Consider the following 17,702-nt stretch of genomic DNA (forward strand, 5'->3'; position numbering starts at 1 on the left):
TTTTGCAAATTTGAATTCATTATATAAGCGTTAAAATAATCCAATTGAGTCAAGGAGAGAACAAAGAAAGCCCAATAAATGTAATAAAAGAAATTATAGGACATTTAGTTAATAAAAAGAAACCGAATACACGAATTAATTTACGGAATTACTATTAAAACTTTATTTTGTTGTCTTATTCAAATAGGATAAGTTTTCGCACAAATTCAGAGTTTTAAGACACTGTCCCAAGATATATATACACAATTTATATAAATTTATTCTTAGATACGTTTGGATACTCTTTAATATTATTATTTTGGGTAAAGAGATCATTGATTTAGATTATGATTTAGTTATGGTAATATTCATGAACACACTACATAATTAAATTATTATTTGAATATTTTTTATTTTAATTTATTTTAATTTATTTTTGGAGATGAGTATTTTTATATTAAGAAAATAATAATCACTATCTCTTCCTTAATTCACGTAGAAATATTGCAAGAACTTTTTCAAAATTGGATAATAGAATCGGAGCATCACAATTTATGAATAAATAGCTTCTAACATAAAATAAGGCCAACATAAAATTCCAAATACAAACTAACTACTTTGATCCACAACCACCACTTTCTTCCTAATGTAATGAATCAAAAAAGTTGCATAAATATGATTGTTTTTTTTTAATTTCTTTTTGCTTAACTTGGACAGAACATATGGCTAAGAGTTTGAATATCCCAAAAAGCATCATTTGAGTCATTGATGGCATCCCAATATTCACTTATGCCATTCATGGCATAGAGTGATGCTGAAATCTGTCTCTCAACCTTCATTCTTTCAAAATCCGGGAAAGGCGCATCCTCAACCGCGCCCTCCCCATATGACTGAGGCGCGAAATGGATGAAGCCGGGCTTATACACATCCTCGGATGGATTGAAAACAAGAGATCCCTCTGTTTGGTTGATACTACTACTGCTACTACCACTACTACTGTTACTAGCTACGGCATTGTTGTTGCGTTCTTGATCACTAGTTGGAGGGGTAATAAGGGCCTTATTTTGGCTCCTCTTTTGGTTCAACAAGTTCTTGATCTTTAAAGAGAGGGCCGGGTTGCAGGGGACGGTGTTCAAGAAGTTGGTGCGCGTGTTTGAGCCACGGAGGAGGCAGGCAGCCTCGTCGTAGGCCAGGGCAGCCTCCTCAGGGGTGTCGAATGTGCCTAGCCACATACGGATCTTTTGGGTTGTGTTCTTGATCTCCGCTACCCATTTGCCCGAAGGCCTCTGCCTCACTCCCACAAACTTGCGCTTGGTAGGGCTTCTATTCGTGGGCTTGTTATACATTGTGTTGATGTTGTTGTTGTTGGTCGAAGATGAGCTATGGAAGTGAAGTTCCATAGTTCGGTTTGGTTTGGTTTGGTTTGAGGTTGTAAGAGGGGAAAGAGAAGTGATGAGTCTTGGTTTCAAGAAGGGTGTTTTTATAGGAGGATGAATATGTCTTATTTGTTTGGCTACTTTTGGTTTGAATTAATTGAATAATATGCTTTGCATAGAGTTGACTGGTTTCTTCAAACATGGGAAGTGTGTAATGAATCATGAGTTGTAAGAATGACTAATTTGTACTATTGTATTCAATGTTTGTTTTAGTTTAATGGTTTGTTTTGTACTACTACTACTATTTATTATGTGAAGCATGCCTTATCCCATTGTTTCATATTGCTCCACACGTTCTTGGCCTCTTTTTTGTGCTCATTTTCGTGATGGGGTGTGATTGGCATGAGTTGAGCCAATAAAACACACTACACCAACGACGAATCGACACATAGTCATAAAATCATCAGTTCCTTCTGTTAGAAAATATAATACGGAAAATAAAAGATTATTGCAGAAAGTAAAAGACGGGGAGAACTTTAAAGACTACATTGTGAATGACTTCAATTCTATTCTCTCCATGGTTACACAACTATATATAGACTCTAATTCTAGCTAAACATGGAAAATATATTCTAATTATACTAATATCCTTTTTATTTGATTTTCCATAATCTTCATTGATTTCCTTCTTTATTCTTGCCATATCTTCATAACTTGCCTTATTGTTCTCCAATTAATTAATTTCCTTATTCCAACACTCCCCCTCAAGTTAAGTATCGAGTTTTTCGACACTTAACTTGCACGATCTTTAATTTGATAAATAGTTTATACTCGTATTTAAGAGTTCTTCAATTCCCATTAATAGTTTATGCTCGTATCATAGAGCTTCTTCAATTCATCATTGATAGTTTAAACTCGTTTCAAGGAGTTCTTCAATTTTTCGTTGACGGTTTTAACTCGTGTCAAGGAGCTAATCTAAACAGTTTTAACTCGTGTCAAGGAGCAAATTTAGACCGTTTTAACTCGTGTCCGGGAGCTTGTCTAAACAATTTTTACTCATATTTAGGAGCTATCTTAGATAGTTTTAGCTCGTATCCAGGAGCCATCTTAGATAGTTTAAACTCATATCTAGGAGCCATTTTAGACAGTTTTGACTCTTGTCGAGGAGCTAATTCTGACAGTTTTGACTCTTGTCGAGGAGCTAATCTGACAGTTTTGACTCTTGTCGAGGAGCTCATTCACTTTTCTGACTGACAGTTTTTACTCGTGTCGAGGAGCTATCTTAAGACCATTCTCGGTCCATTCTCGCCCTCTTGGCGACTCCATCTCTTCCGGCAGGGTATTGTCTCTCCCCTTCTGCCGGATAATTCTTCGACTGCTTTACCTTTCCGGGTTGTCTTGCTACCAATCTTTCCTGGCTCCACCGACATGTGGGCTGCGCCTTTGCAGCTTACTCGCCCTCTCATCATCGGTCATCTTTGGCCTTCACGACCATCATAGATTTGGAGAGAAGTTGTTCGGTCGCATTCTTCCTCTCCCCCTCGACCGGACAAACAGTGAACTTCTTATCTTGACAGCTGCACCATTACATGTTGGCAGAAACTTGTGGAGCTCTTCTGGAGGGATATAATCACCCATGTGATGACCCTTTTTTGAAGCTTGTAAGGATGAAGGTGGGGGCATCTCATCCTTTGAGTGTTTAGGAGGCCTCAGCTTCTCTTATTGGCTTTGGCTTTTCCCGTGGTTGTTCCTTTTAACATCATCTTTGGCTTATGGCAATGGGTTCTCAACGTCCTCTCGACGACATCCCATTCCCACCAACTCTTCACAGCGGCTGTGTGGCGACATTAGTTCTCTCCCCCTCGCTGCGCAGACGTTGGCTGCTCCTCCTTCGTCCTCTGATACCAGAGGAAGGCGGCTGGGCTGTGGCGCTCTATCGGTGACCACCAACAAACTCTTTCCCTTTTGGCTTATGGTCGTGAAGGCCAAAGATGACCGATGATGAGAGGGCGAGTAAGCTGCAAAGGCGCAGCCCACATGTCGGTGGAGCCAGGAAAGATTGGTAGCAAGACAACCCGGAAAGGTAAAGCAGTCGAAGAATTATCCGGCAGAAGGGGAGAGACAATACCCTGCCGGAAGAGATGGAGTCGCCAAAAGGGAAAGAGTTTGTTGGTGGTCACCGATAGAGCGCCACAGCCCAGCCGCCTTCCTCTGGTATCAGAGGACGAAGGAGGAGCAGCCAACGTCTGCGCAGCGAGGGGGAGAGAACTAATGTCGCCACACAGCCGCTAGGGTGTTGAGCTTCTCCTTTCACGGTTGTTCTCTTCCTCATCCAACTGATTATCCACCATCGTTGGTCCTCTTTTCGATGACTATTTCCATAGTCTCAGCTTTCCGGTGACAATCTTCCCCCTGTGACGGATTCTACTTGAAGCCGACACATGCATGCTGTGAACGGATATTTGGTCTCTCAAAAGAGATTTGAGTTTCCTATTTCCATAAATTTGGAGAGAGATTGTTCGGTCAGATACTTCCTCTCCCCCTCGACCGTACAAATCAGGGACTCCTCTATTTTCGGCTATGCGTCGCTGCTCCATTAGTGACCACCTGACCGCACATGACCACACAGTTTGTGGACAACTATTCTTGGCGGCGACATCTCTAGCCAACTCAGCCTACTCGGCATTCTCAACGTCTTCGAGCCTGAGGTTTCACCCACAAACTCTTTCCCTTTTGGCGTCTCCACCTCGAAGACTCTTGATCTCTTGGTTGGGCTGCTACCTTCTCGACAGCCTCGGCTCTTCTTTCGGTGGTACATACTGTCCTGCTCTCTTCTCGGCATTCTTCTAGGCGATATGAATCGTTTGGCAGTGGTTGTTTTCTCCCCCTCGCCGGACGATTCATCGAATTCTCTTCTTCCATTTTTTACCACCTTCTTCTCCCTGTCCATGGCTGCTCCTCGACTAACTCATAGGTATAAACTTCGGCCAGCCATTCTCCAAACAACTCGAAGAATCTTCCGTGGGGCTGTCCCCTTCCCCTTGGTTAGATAATTCATCAAAACAGAAGACCAGGTCCACTAGTTTAATTGATAATGACCACCTCAGCTACCTTCTAGGTAAATCATCACCATCTCTTTGAATTCATGTATTTGAAGGGAACCCCAACAATTGAGGCAGTAATAGGACGTTCTTTTGTGCTGCGTTTTCTCAGCCTACCAAGATTTGGAGAGAGATTGTTCGGTCGGATACTTATTCTCCCCCTCGGCCGGACAAACCGAGGACTCATCCGCTGTTTTCTTCTCTTGACGGCGGCTGGGCTGCGGCGCAATCTTTATTCATCAAGGTACCATCGTTGTGCATGAAACAACTACTGGCTCTGTCTGCACGTCGGGCAATACCACTTTCCCTTAAATCTAGTCTCAGGAGTAAGCCCAACACATGCATAATGAAACCATTCACCTCCTTGGCAGTTTTCATTGTCGCATGCAATCATATCTCCAAAAGATACCTGATGGCAGACACAGTAAAGTCTTTCTTGAGGCTTCCAGGAGGAGGCATAAGTTCAAAATCTCTGTCTCGCTCCCTATCCCAATCTCTCTCCTTTGTTGCAGGTTCTTGGCTGCACTCAGTCTCCTTTCTTCTTATGGGGGAGATTTTTGGGGCTGATACATGGTTGTTTTTTGAAAGGGTTTTGGCTGGTTTTTGGAAGGGACGATGATGAGGCTTTTTTTTTTTGCTATAGAGGCAGCGATCGATCCTAGTGATCGAACCCGCTCTGATACCATGTTAGAAAATATAATGCGGAAAATAAAAGATTATTGCAGAAAGTAAAAGACGGGGAGAACTTTAAAAACTACATTATGAATGACTTCAATTCTATTCTCTCCATGGTTACACAACTATATATAGACTCTAATTCTAGCTAAACATGGAAAATATATTCTAATTATACTAATATCCTTTTTATTTGATTTTCCATAATCTTCATTGATTTCCTTCTTTATTCTTGCCATATCTTCATAACTTGCCTTATTGTTCTCCAATTAATTAATTTCCTTATTCCAACACCTTCTAAGTCGAGTAATCATCTAATATTCGAGTATGGAAGTGAATCAGTCCACGATCACGCCAAACTATTGTGGGCTTCCGTACATATGTATTTTAAGGCCCAACATGATTCCTATTGTTACTATGATTTGATTTGTTCTCTTATTATAAGTTGTATCTAAGAATTATAAGGAAATATCTGGCTTGACATCGCACTCAGACATAGATACTTATCGTATCGAACTGAGTAAACCATTTTTATGCCTATTTGTTTATATTTATGAGTATTTGTGCGTTTACTTCGTAACATCTAAAACGTAACTAAAAGAGCATCAAATCCCTCCCTTGCCTCTTTGTGCTTCTAGTAAATGGAGAATAGATTCCATTAAGAGAGAGTCAAACGATGCAAGACAACAATATTTGTATAGATGTGCAATAATTCAAGTTTGGACATAAATAATTAGGACATGGGAAACCATTTCATCCTTGGATCAGACAAGAATGAGACTGACAAAGCAACCAAAGTCAAATGTAGTCTAGATAAAGACAATGAATACCTTTTTAATCGAGGGAGTTCTTAAAGCTAAACATATTGTTGATTTGTTACTCAGTTGGTCAAACTTTAAACATAAACTAAGGTGCAAATCGCCATCACCAAAGTCTGCCACATTTTCCCTTTTCACAACATTACAAGAATCCATCGAACCCCACCACGTGAATAGTGATGCACCCGGTCACAAAGCAGCCGGTTCCGGTTCCAAACCATAACCAGCCCTGCAAGTAAATTAATGGCTCTAGTATTGAACTAGCTAGCAACCAAAAGATTTCAGTGATTTTCTCGCTTTTAGTTAATTTTATCTGATTTTGGGATAAAATTGGTTGTTAACCACAGGTTGAAGTTCCAATAATTCTGAAATCGATATGTCATTCAAATTCAGCTCGTGAATGACTATTATGGTTCCATAGCCGAAACCGTCAATCCATTTACAAGTCGAACCGGCAGTTTCAGTTTAACCATTCATCACACCACTACAGATGGATGAACCGAACCTACCAAGCTCTTGATTCTTATTTTAGTAAACAAAAAATTCTAAAATTTGGTGACGAGATAAAGAATCTTGATGCTCATGCTTGAAGCTAGGAAAGGAATCTCCAGTGCCATAAACCAACAAGAGCATAAGTAATAGATGTAATTGTAGGATCAATTTCACTTACAATGATGTGATTGGACAAGATGAAAAGTTCTCTTATATCAGGTTGTTGGAACAGTTTTAACTCCAACAATATAACTATCTACTTTCCTAATGGCATAAGTATATAATTAAAATAGTGATACAATACAGAGAAATACTATATCAATGCAATTGTATAAATGGAAATCAAGCACTACTTTTGTTGTTTTCCATTGTGATTTCATTCTAAACTATTTTTATACTATTACTTTCGACTCTACTACCTGTCATAAATTTGACTTGAACATTTTGTATAAAAACACAATGACGAAATTGAACATCAAATATCGTTTCTCATATAACTGTAGTAACAAATAAACAAAATAAATAACAATCACAGATGTAACAAAAAAAGGGGGAAAAATGCATGGTCATGACCAAAACTGAGACAGGAATTGCCTCCATGGCAATCAATCCTCAAATACCACAAATGTTGACAAATAAATAAAAAGAACACCAGATTCCCCCAGTTTTTGGGAGCAACACAGGTGATCTTGTAATATACAGTCTACAGGGACTCTCCTCCGTTTCAACGCGAAACGGATCCTCACTCGACCAAAACCTTGTGCAAAAGAATGCGGAACATCTCTCTCGCCGGAAAGAATGGGGGACGAACAAATGCTTGACCGGCACAAAACCACTATCAAACTCGATATCAAATCAGCGGTTGCTGCAAGCATCATCACGATGACAGAATTGTCTGCAACGCCAGCTGCTGTTGGGGCTGCAAGGCCGACCATGTAGAGGCCAGGGTGGATGGAGGCAGCGTCTGTTGTAGCTGCCTCAACAAGTTCACCATTCGACTGGCAGTTTGCTCGGAGGCAAGATCCTTGCCAGTACAGAGAACCTGCACAATTGGAACGATTCAAAAAAGACCCGACTTCGCTTAAAAAACATACAGAAAATTTATGGAAGAATGGTCACGAAATTCCATAACGTAACTAACCTCGGCAAAAACAGAAACGATTTTAGGGAGATGCTGATTGTTGGGCCCCAAAAGTTCCAAATCAGACCTGAAGGAGGGAACTGTGGTCAATAACAGAATATGCGAAAAGCAGATGACAGCCGAGTCGGAAATTAAAAATTGTATACAGACGGGTGGTATACGTGAAGCAGAGAGGTGATTAAGAAACTGGATATAGTTTGGAAAGGAAAGAGCAATTTTCATGTACTCACCTTTCAACCATTGAGCAAAGCTGGTCATGAACAACTTTTGCCTCAATAACATCACCCTTTATAGGTAAACAATTCAACCAGGCAGGAACAACCTATCAGAGCAACTTTACACAGTTAGAATTAATCGAAGGAAATACTAGCACAGTATTCAATTAAATGTGACAACATACAGATTAAGACAATATACTGAATCCGACAAAATTATAGTACTACGCATTTTCTTGAACGGTAAGAAAAAATAGCCCGGCATTGAGATGAGAGAGAGCTACCTGAGCTGAATCAATGCTATCACGATGATACTGACAGATCTTTCCAAGAGCTGAAACGGCGTTATCATATGCCATCACATTGTCTGGCTGCAAAGCATTGGGATGCCTAATAACTACATTGAGCCGCGAAAGAGCCTCTGAACAAGATTCCAAAGAAAGGTCAGAATACAGATATCAAGCCGAAATTTACTTTCTATGCGCCACATTGAGGAAACTTTACCTCCAACAAGTGGTTTAAACACAGAACTTCCAAACTCAGCACACACTCCGAGTCCATATACAGCAGCCTGAGTATAAAATTAGTCAATTAGGATATGATGAATTAACGCGGTTAAGAGTATGTGAAAACACAAAGTTCAGAGCTTCGGGTCAACCTGTCGAACATCCGAGCTTTCATCATTGCATGCCTCCAAGAGGAATGGAAGATATGTATCATAATACCTGGTTCAAATAAAAAGGACACGGACTACGTCAGTATTTTCACAACTGGGACCAAATTCAAATATTTTATGCCATGTTACATACTTCAGAGCTAAGTCACGGCACTGCTCAGCTACATCATCAAAGATGCAGATGGCAATCCTTCTCTCTTCAGCCGATTTGTCCTTTCCCTGCAACAGATAAAAGGAGGGCCCCATTCATGAACCAAAAAATTTAGGTTTGAAATAGATATTCAAGTTTTAACCTCTGTTCTATTTCTCTGATCTTGCTTGCCAACAAGTATGAAACAGGAACGGAAGTATCATGATTACAACATGACTTACCCACATCGGCATCAGGTATGATGACAGTTCATCGAAGAAAGGCAAGAAGGAACCCTTAAATGTTTTAATTAAAGTTCCCAATATTTCACCAACCTGAAACAAAAATTACCAGAAGCACAAGGTTAGGAAGGTCTCATGTTCCCAAACTGACAGAGCTTAAACAATTGGTTGTGTCCCGAACAGCCAAGTGTGATTTACTAACTTGGTCAAATACTTCTTCTTCTTGCTCATCTTCCTCTTTAAGAAGTTCTCCTTCCTCATCATCGAAATCTTCAGCTTTGGCTCTCTCGGCTCTCTCTTTTTTCCTACTTGAGCTAACTGTGATCACCTGCTTTATCTCTTCCACAATGCTTCTAACCTGGCTCTCATCTAAAAGAGATCCTGAAATCTGAGAGACATAAACGAGGGAAATGATGAGTTAAATTCTAGCAAATACAGTAAATTCATTAAAACCAGAACTGCCATCAGATAAATGATGTTCGCACTTTAGTACAACTCATCTAACCAAAAAACTAATACAACTCTACTGAACTGCACAGATTAAGTTCATTACTCTATCAAATTGAATACAAGGTAAGTAGGTAGGTAGTTGTTACAGCCTCTTATACAGCATGCACTAAAGCATGATGATGAAAAAACTTCTTGAAATAAAAGATCTTTACAGAATCAACAGTAGACAATACACAACGAATGTTAAAACTGTGGTGAGTAAGGTCAACATTAACTTGCATTTTTTTCACACGTTCCCTAGCACAGATTTAAACTCACATTTTAAAATAATCAACCTAACATATTAATAGGTGTGTTGAAGGGAATGAACTCAAGTGACCAACCTGTATACATTCGTTCAACGCATCCAGCATGTTTGCACAGATCTCTATATCAGGTTCCTGCATGACATAAGAATTGATACTTATGAGTGCCCAGATACAATGATCATCAATAACATAATGCAAAACACAAGCTTGTATTGACACCTTGTGTAAGGCTTCCACTAAAGCAGGAACAATGAAGTCTGATAGCTGCTTAACATAAGTTTCATTACGACCCTGAGCAATTCCTTTTTCGACAGCCAATTTTGCAGATCGCAACAGCTCCGGCATTGCTAGAAATCAATAATTGAAGTGTTGATCAATATTAGCAACTTCAATATTCTGTATACGGAAACATACCAAGTAGAATCTGCATTACCTGAGACAGCAGCCTTCCTAACTTCTTCATGGAAATAAAATTTCAAAAGTGGAACCAATGTTGGGGCAACCTGCAAACACAACAAGCCATAACATCTTTAAATTGTGATCTACCATCAACGGAATCAAGCAAAGACCTATTTATTTTCACTAACCTGGTCGATCCATGGGTAAAAACCTTCCTTTAACTCATCAGCATAGCAGCACAACATATTGCAAGCAGTAGCCTTCTCCTCCAGGACACTAGTCTTAATCCCTATTCTTTTATCCCCGAGGGTTATGGTCTCCATGCTGCAATATAGAAAAATTTGTTCATATCGGAAGCAATTAGCCGAAGATGTGCCCCAATGGAAATGTATAGCACTCAAACCAAGATGCAAACAATATGAACACATATCAGAACATAGCCATCTAAACAGTACCATACAAAAAACAAGAGCAGGTATCTTCCAGATTCAAATAAGAAAGTGACAGTTCTTATTCCTTGCAAATAATTTTAGATACAAGATAAATAAAGATTCTCAGAGGGATGTTAATAAAGTTATTGAACAACTTAATAGCCTAGAAATATGAATGGTAGAAAATAAGGCCAACTTTCATTAAACATGAAGAGAAACTTTCCAAAACATAAATCTATGATATAAGAGAGTCGTCACCTTTCATCATCCGATTCATCAATTTCATTGTCTGAATCAGCAGATGTAATGACCACATCAGGCTTTAGCTGAGCAGACTGAAGCAGGGGAGGCATAACCACACTCATATAAGGAAGAAAATCCTGCCCCAAGCACTTGCAAAGTCTGGCCCATGCCTACAACAGAACAAAAACAAAATAGTTTAATGTGACTGAGCTAATTATTTAAGACATCTGAAATCTGCAGCTCACAAGGATGAATGGCATACTTGTAGCATGTAACTGGTAGTAGGATCATCTGTCTCCATTTGCGATCCTTGCAATGACATAAGCACTCCCATTACCTAGCAAAAATAAATGAAACAATGATTATTTCAAATCATGATTAAGGGGGGTCAGATACAGTTTTGCTAAAATGAACACGCCACTCTGTATAGAATGCGCAAGTGAGTAAAGCAACGAGTCCATACAAAGCACAAAACAAACACAAGGAAATAGCACAATCAACATAAATACAACAATCAGGACCCAGATCATTAGTCGCCTACCTGCTTAGCATCCTCCTTGAATTTCTCCTTTCCAACAGCCATCCCCACCAAGCTGATGCACTCCATAGCTTTTGAACGGAGCATGCGGTTAGATTTGTCAGTGGCATTCTCTAAGATAACTTTCAAGTAAGGCATAACTGCATCATAATATTTCTGGAAGTGTTCCTGCCAATCATAATTCAATAACTTAGCTGAGAAATCCACCAGTAATAAAGAAACTAACAAGACAAACTATAAAGAGATGGTGTACCTGAGATGAATCGGCTACCGAAGCTAAAGCAGTTAAGGCACCCTCCTGTACCATTTGCTTCGAATTCTGCAATTTACAAAACATATTTCAGTTTTGTATATCCAACGGTGAGTACAGCATAATATTCAATTATGTTCCACATATATTTTTCTAATTTGCAATTTCATGGTTTTCACCTGAAGAAGCAGAAGAAGCTTGTGCACTATCCCGTCTAAGTAAGGTGTCAAAATTTCTGGAGTGCAGTTTTCACTGAAGTTAAGCACTGCTGAAGCTGCATGTGCCTGCAGAAAAGGGAATGAACTGCTTAAACATCACATAATTCAGTTTCAGAAACCAATGTCGATGACACCAGCTATACACAAAAGTAAATAACTAGTGAAAGGAAGAGGTTTGGAAAACAAGGGAGGAGTTCAACCTAATGCCCTACTATTTAATAACCTCATCACAAGTTGAAAATTGCTCCATATAAGATTTTGGTAAGTAATACTGATGCAGAAGATAACATGATATACAAACCTGTACTCGAGGATTTTGGAAATCATCCATAGCTGCAGCTAGAGCAGGCATGACATGCTGATGGAACTGAATTTGTAAATCTGGACCCAAGTCTGTTGATAGCTGACCAATTGCATTTATTGCCGCCCATCTCACACGTGGATGAGGATGTTGAAAAGAATTCAAGATCATTTTTACCACTGGTTCCAAATTTTTCACCATCACCTGCAGTATGCAAAGGAATTGACATTACTCTCAGATTGGTGCATACGAGATTGCTATGTGCTGGTAACAAAGGTAGTAAAAGAATTACAATTCAACTGATGAATCAATGCACTTTATGTGAGGATGAGACAATAGATATCGAAAACCACATCTAAAGCACGCACTAAACAGAGCACAAAAAGCTATAAATGATGTAATTTATGAGAACATGAGACAATGTGTAATTCAGCACAGCTATTACTAGACCACAAAAACTATCATCTCCAAATTCACATTCACAACACAAATGTAAATCTTTCATGGCTATATATATACCTTGGAGCAACCCTCTGCAATCTGTGCAAGTGCAATGAGTGCTGCGTGATGCTTCTCCCACTCAGGAGCAGAAAAATAGGCCTGAAACAGCTCGGACGCCACAGGGACAATTGTATTCCCACCAAGCGCTATCGAGAGCCTATCTAAGCATTCCTGCCCAACACCATAATTACTCGTCTCTCCTGCATCCTCGTCCTTGACTTCTGCACTGTGCCACGCAGGATCATCCTCCACATCCAAAACCATCTTCATCAAATTGGCGAAAAGCTTGCTAATGAACTGCGGCAACTTGCGCATCATCCCCGGTGCTCTTTCCCTTGCTTCCGCTAGGGTAATCACAAACTCAATTGCCAGATGCCGCGTGCCTTCCTCCAAACTCTCGGCCTCGGCAATCTGCAACATCGCACCAACAACATCCACAATCTGCCTCCTCAAAAACCTCGGTTCCGTCCCAGCCAGCTCAATCAACAGCTCCAACGCCTCCTGCGCAGTAGCCTCCTGCCCCGAGTTCAGCGACTCAGTCAATGTCCTCATCATAGCCGGCAACAAATCCTGAAACCTATCTCGATCGCTCGAGCTCGTCAAGCACTGAATAAAATTAATGACAGCGCTCAGCGCCGCAATCTTCACATCCGGATTGGGGGAACTATTCAACACGTTGAGGAAAACAGTGTGCAAATCAGTTATATACGGAGTCAAAGTCTCCCCGATGAACTGCGCCAGCTGGGAGAACATCAGGAACGCCGATTCCTGCAGCTTCGGAGAACTGGACGTCACGCACTGGAACATAAACGGCAGGATTTCCGGCCACTGATTCTCCGGCACGAGCGAAGAAGCGAGCTCCGAGACCGTATCGCACAGCTTCTTAATAATCGATTTCGACTCCTCGCTCTGGAGCGACGACAGCAGCACGTTTTTAACCGCGGAGCGAGTCGACTCGGTGAGGCTCGGCCATACATACGAGTCGTCGCGGGTCAATTGCTTCCGCAGGAGAATCGCCGCCATGGCGCGCGCCTCCTGGTGCACGGACGAGGAGATGAGGTGGCCGAGCTTGAGCACGAGCGAGTTAGGATCGTTCTGCTTGATCAAATTGAAGATTGCCTCGGCCTGGGAACGCTGCTCGTTGGAGGAGGACATCAGGTGAGAAATCAGGGTTTCGAAAGGCGCAGGGTCCGCCCCCAAAATCGCCGCCAATTGCGCCTGCTGAATCTGAGTCGACTCGGTATCCATCCTCCCGAGTTGCGCCGCGATAATTCTCTAGGGTTTTTGGTGTGTGTTTTTGTGTGTGTGTGTGTGGCTGGCGCTCAGCTATCTCTTTCTCTATTCACTATCTCACACACAGCGGCACACGCAGTTAAGGTGTGTGGAATCTGGGCTTATATAGAAGAAGACGACGCAACACACACAAAAACACAATTCAGTGCGTGGGTATTTAGGTAATTTTGTTATCAAATGTACAAGTGTGGGCAGCGAGGCGTACGGCGTGTGAAAGCGGCGAATAATTAGGGTAGTAGGCTGCGATGTGGGATTTTGGGCGGCAAATAAATTAAGGAAGTCAATATATAAATAGTGGAGTCAATTTATATCGATCTATTTTATGAATTTTATTTTCTTTTAATTACTATAATTGTATCAATTCAATTATGATCTTGTATCATTTTAATCAATTCAAATAATTATTTTAAAAAATTAATCTCGTATATAAATTCTTTTGAAGAAAAAATAGTACTCCTTCCGTCCTGCACTACTCGCACCTTTCCTTTTGGGCACGGAGATTAAGGAATGAGTGATAGACAAAGTCAACAATTACAGCTGTAGGTGATAATTGTTACTAAAAATGGAAACAGTGCAAATAACTTGGGACGCCCAGAAAGGAAATAAGTGCAAGTAATACGGGACGGAGGGAGTAATATGTTGGCTTCTTTTACTTTACACTATGTCTTGATTCCACCATTTGAAATGAAATTTTGATAGTACAAATTGATATAACTTGAAATAAGTGGGAGGTGTGGCTTATAAGAGGAAACAATTTGATATGTAATTACTGCAATTAAAAATAAGTTGGAAATAAAGTTAATACATTTAAAAGATCGTAATAAAGTTGATGAAACTACAAAAAATAGGATAAATTCGATCATTAAGTCTACAATATTCATTAAATAGTCTCCAAATAGAGTTGTCGTCAACTTGATGGTCTAAATATTATTTCAACATTGATTTACTATAGTAATTCAAATCGAGTTTATATAAACTTAATTGCTTTGCTTGTTACTAATGCAACTTGTCTTGCCATTGTATGTTTATTATAATATTTTTATTTATAATAATACATTTAAAATGAAACTATATATCCACTCATAATATAAATAACAAGGAAATGGAACTTGTTCTTTCTACATTCACAATATAAACAAATATTATATTTAGTAAAATTAGTATTCAAACATAAGTCCATATGTTTATGGGATAGAGAAAATGAATGTTAACCTTAACCAATTGAAAACCCCCGTTTTATTATAAACTTGTAAAATAGAACAACCATCAAATTTATCGAGGCATCAAAGCCCATTTGCTCCACTAACCATGATTGATCTTTTTTGTGGGCTTTTAAAAGCCCATTTTAGTTTTGGAATTTGTCAATTCTTAGTGACATGCATGTATATACATGCATATATAGTAATTAAAAATTAGGATTTTATATTCTAATTTTTAAATTGAAAAAATATTATCAAAAAATCATGCATGTATGCATATATTTTATTTTTCAAGATTTTATTTTAATTTTCTTGTATTTCACTTTTCAATTTAGATGAATATTTTAGTACTCCTACGTGTTTTTTTTCGTATATAGTTACAATGTGGTCACAATTTTTTTCATTCTATTTTAAAATATATATGGATAACTTCATTTAATATACACCACATGCTGAATAGAAGAACTCTCGACAAAATTAGAAAACACAATTAAATTCCAATTGACATAAAGTTTTTTCTTCTGCGGGTAGCATTTCAAGAATCGATAAACTTATCAACAATCACCTATTTTTATAACCCACAATAAATAAAGTAAATGTATGGTTAAATCATTACCAACTTAAGGAAAATATTAGTATCACCCACAAGCAAGTGTAACACGTTGAGAAACGTACATTTACTAGCATGATTAATTAATAAGATAGAGAGAAAAAAATTGAAGCAAACGCAAACGCTACTAATAAAAAATTGAATGAATAGAGTTGATAAAACTTGTTAGAGAGAGACAATTACATAATTAAATGAGAAGCTTCTCGTCGAGGGCCGTCGTCTCCGGTGGCGGGAAGAAGGCGGAGACGGGGCTGAAGAGGGGGGCGTGGACGGCGGAGGAGGACGAGCTGCTGAGGGACTACATAAAGAGAGAGGGCGAGGGAGGGTGGCGGACTTTGCCGAAGAAGGCGGGGCTCCTCCGCTGCGGGAAGAGCTGCCGCCTCCGTTGGATGAACTACCTCCGCCCCTCAGTTAAGCGCGGCCGCATCTCCGAAGACGAGGAAGATCTTATCCTCCGCCTCCACCGCCTCCTCGGCAACAGGTACTTTTCTCTCTAATTTATTTATTGTATAATAGTAATTCAGTTGATAATACGTTTTTTCTTTAATATTCCATTTGTATACCTCGCTAGTTTTTGAATTTCACATCACTTTCTCTTTAATTTGTTGTGTCTCAAGTGTAGTAGTATCATTCTATCTCAAGATTTCTTGAATTTCATCTTTTTTTTTCTCTAACTTTTTATATTATCGGTAGAAATTCAATTAATAAGGCTGTGTTTCCTTGGATCAACTTAGTGTCATATAATCCATTGTTACATCACACAATTTTTGAAATTTATCTAGTTTCTTTTTGCCTTTTTATATGTTTATTGCCTCTTTTATTATGTTTATTGCCTCTAGATCATGCTTCTATCTCTCCAATTTGATGTATCTCAAAAACTTGTGTCGTATACCACTGCATATAATTTTTTTTAAATTTCATTTTTTTTGGCCTTTTATGTTTATTGCCTCTAGATCATGATGACACCTGGAAAGAACAATATGTGCAATACCATTTTTTATTTATTTCTAGTTATAAATGTGTGTGTGTGTGAATAATTCATCAAAATTTATTGTATGTTGATTGTGTACATGCACGAGATGAGAGCATTTTTCCCTTCTTCGGAAAATTAAATACTATACCCTCTTTTTCCCCTTATTTTGTGAACAAAACCCACTTCAATATCTTTCTTAGTGTAGCAACTTTCCCATAAATTTAGTGATACATATTATAATTGCAGATGGTCACTAATAGCCGGAAGAATCCCCGGACGGACAGACAACGAGATCAAGAATTACTGGAACACGCATTTAAGCAAGAAGCTAATTAGCCAAGGCATTGATCCCAAAACTCACCGACCCTTCGACCCTAATCCCTCCATTGATCAAAACCATTCACTAATTAACAACCATAATCCCTCCATTATTAATCATAACCATTCACTTAAGCAAGATGGAGATGAAGATTGCTGCAACGACGAAGACTCTCTCTCTTCATTCCTGAATTCGTTGATTAATGATGAGATGTTCAGCAGCCACCACCACCAGCAGTAATATTAATTAATTGCCTTTTAATATTAGTTTCTTCATTGGATTAAAAGAATGTTAGAACTTGGGTTTTGTAATTGATAGTATATAGTAATTAATTAAATCCATTCATGCATGCGTTTCAGACTTTCGTATAATGCACTTTTAATTAGCGTTATTTATTTCATTTTATGTATTTAATTTATGTCTTATACTGTATATTAAAAAAAATGACATACTTATTTAATATGAAATTCATCCATTATCTACATCGAATATCATTATATAATTCTATGATTTAAAATGCCTAGAAAATATAATATTGTAAGATGATGCACTAATAGTAGTTATGATGGCACCACTGTTGTCATTTTTATGTCAACGGTCCACGCTCATCCTTTAATTCTTTCTCTCTTATTCTTACCCAGTCTTTTATCGCATATGTTGCATTTGCTTCTCAAAGAAAGTTGCGGAAGTCATGAACACACACAGTAGAGATATATATGGAGAGAGCTCTCAAATCAGTATTTTTCACTACATCAAATGTAACCAGATGCAATACATATATACTACATTCAAACGACCTAAAACATTGTACTAATCTACTTTAA

General features: G+C 38.9%; 2 protein-coding genes across 2 annotated transcripts; one reads left to right on the top strand and one right to left on the bottom strand.

Moving 5' to 3' along the window:
• Positions 1–6,909: 6,909 nt before the first annotated feature.
• Positions 6,910–13,854, bottom strand: LOC121741584 (importin-5-like). The gene is made up of 20 exons (XM_042134422.1): positions 12,503–13,854; positions 11,984–12,187; positions 11,644–11,748; positions 11,468–11,533; positions 11,218–11,382; positions 10,939–11,013; positions 10,692–10,846; positions 10,191–10,326; positions 10,037–10,106; positions 9,823–9,950; positions 9,679–9,735; positions 9,048–9,233; positions 8,846–8,938; positions 8,607–8,692; positions 8,456–8,522; positions 8,302–8,368; positions 8,082–8,218; positions 7,813–7,904; positions 7,583–7,649; positions 6,910–7,483 (listed from the first exon to the last, which is right to left on the bottom strand). Exons 1-20 carry the CDS (start codon positions 13,730–13,732, stop codon positions 7,319–7,321), a joined length of 3,351 nt encoding a protein of 1,116 aa, XP_041990356.1. The 5' UTR covers positions 13,733–13,854; the 3' UTR covers positions 6,910–7,318.
• A 1,923-nt stretch (positions 13,855–15,777) lies between these two features.
• Positions 15,778–17,196, top strand: LOC121741639 (transcription factor MYB114-like). Its single transcript, XM_042134488.1, has 2 exons — positions 15,778–16,067; positions 16,806–17,196. The coding sequence occupies exons 1-2, from the start codon at positions 15,778–15,780 to the stop codon at positions 17,116–17,118; spliced, it is 603 nt and encodes a 200-aa protein (XP_041990422.1). The 3' UTR covers positions 17,119–17,196.
• Positions 17,197–17,702: the final 506 nt, after the last annotated feature.

This window comes from Salvia splendens, chromosome 7 (assembly GCF_004379255.2).
Source record: "Salvia splendens isolate huo1 chromosome 7, SspV2, whole genome shotgun sequence".
Classification (NCBI taxonomy): domain Eukaryota; kingdom Viridiplantae; phylum Streptophyta; class Magnoliopsida; order Lamiales; family Lamiaceae; genus Salvia; species Salvia splendens.

Excerpts from the sequence above, each read along its gene's own strand:
- LOC121741639 (XM_042134488.1), top strand. The coding sequence starts at position 15,778 with ATGAGAAGCTTCTCGTCGAGGGCCGTCGTCTCCGGTGGCGGGAAGAAG. Across the intron at positions 16,068-16,805 it reads CACCGCCTCCTCGGCAACAG|ATGGTCACTAATAGCCGGAA; the intron begins GTACTTTTCTCT and ends TTATAATTGCAG.
- LOC121741584 (XM_042134422.1), bottom strand. The coding sequence starts at position 13,732 with ATGGATACCGAGTCGACTCAGATTCAGCAGGCGCAATTGGCGGCGATT. Across the intron at positions 11,383-11,467 it reads CGGTAGCCGATTCATCTCAG|GAACACTTCCAGAAATATTA; the intron begins GTACACCATCTC and ends TATGATTGGCAG. Across the intron at positions 10,847-10,938 it reads CTACCAGTTACATGCTACAA|GCATGGGCCAGACTTTGCAA; the intron begins GTATGCCATTCA and ends GTTCTGTTGTAG.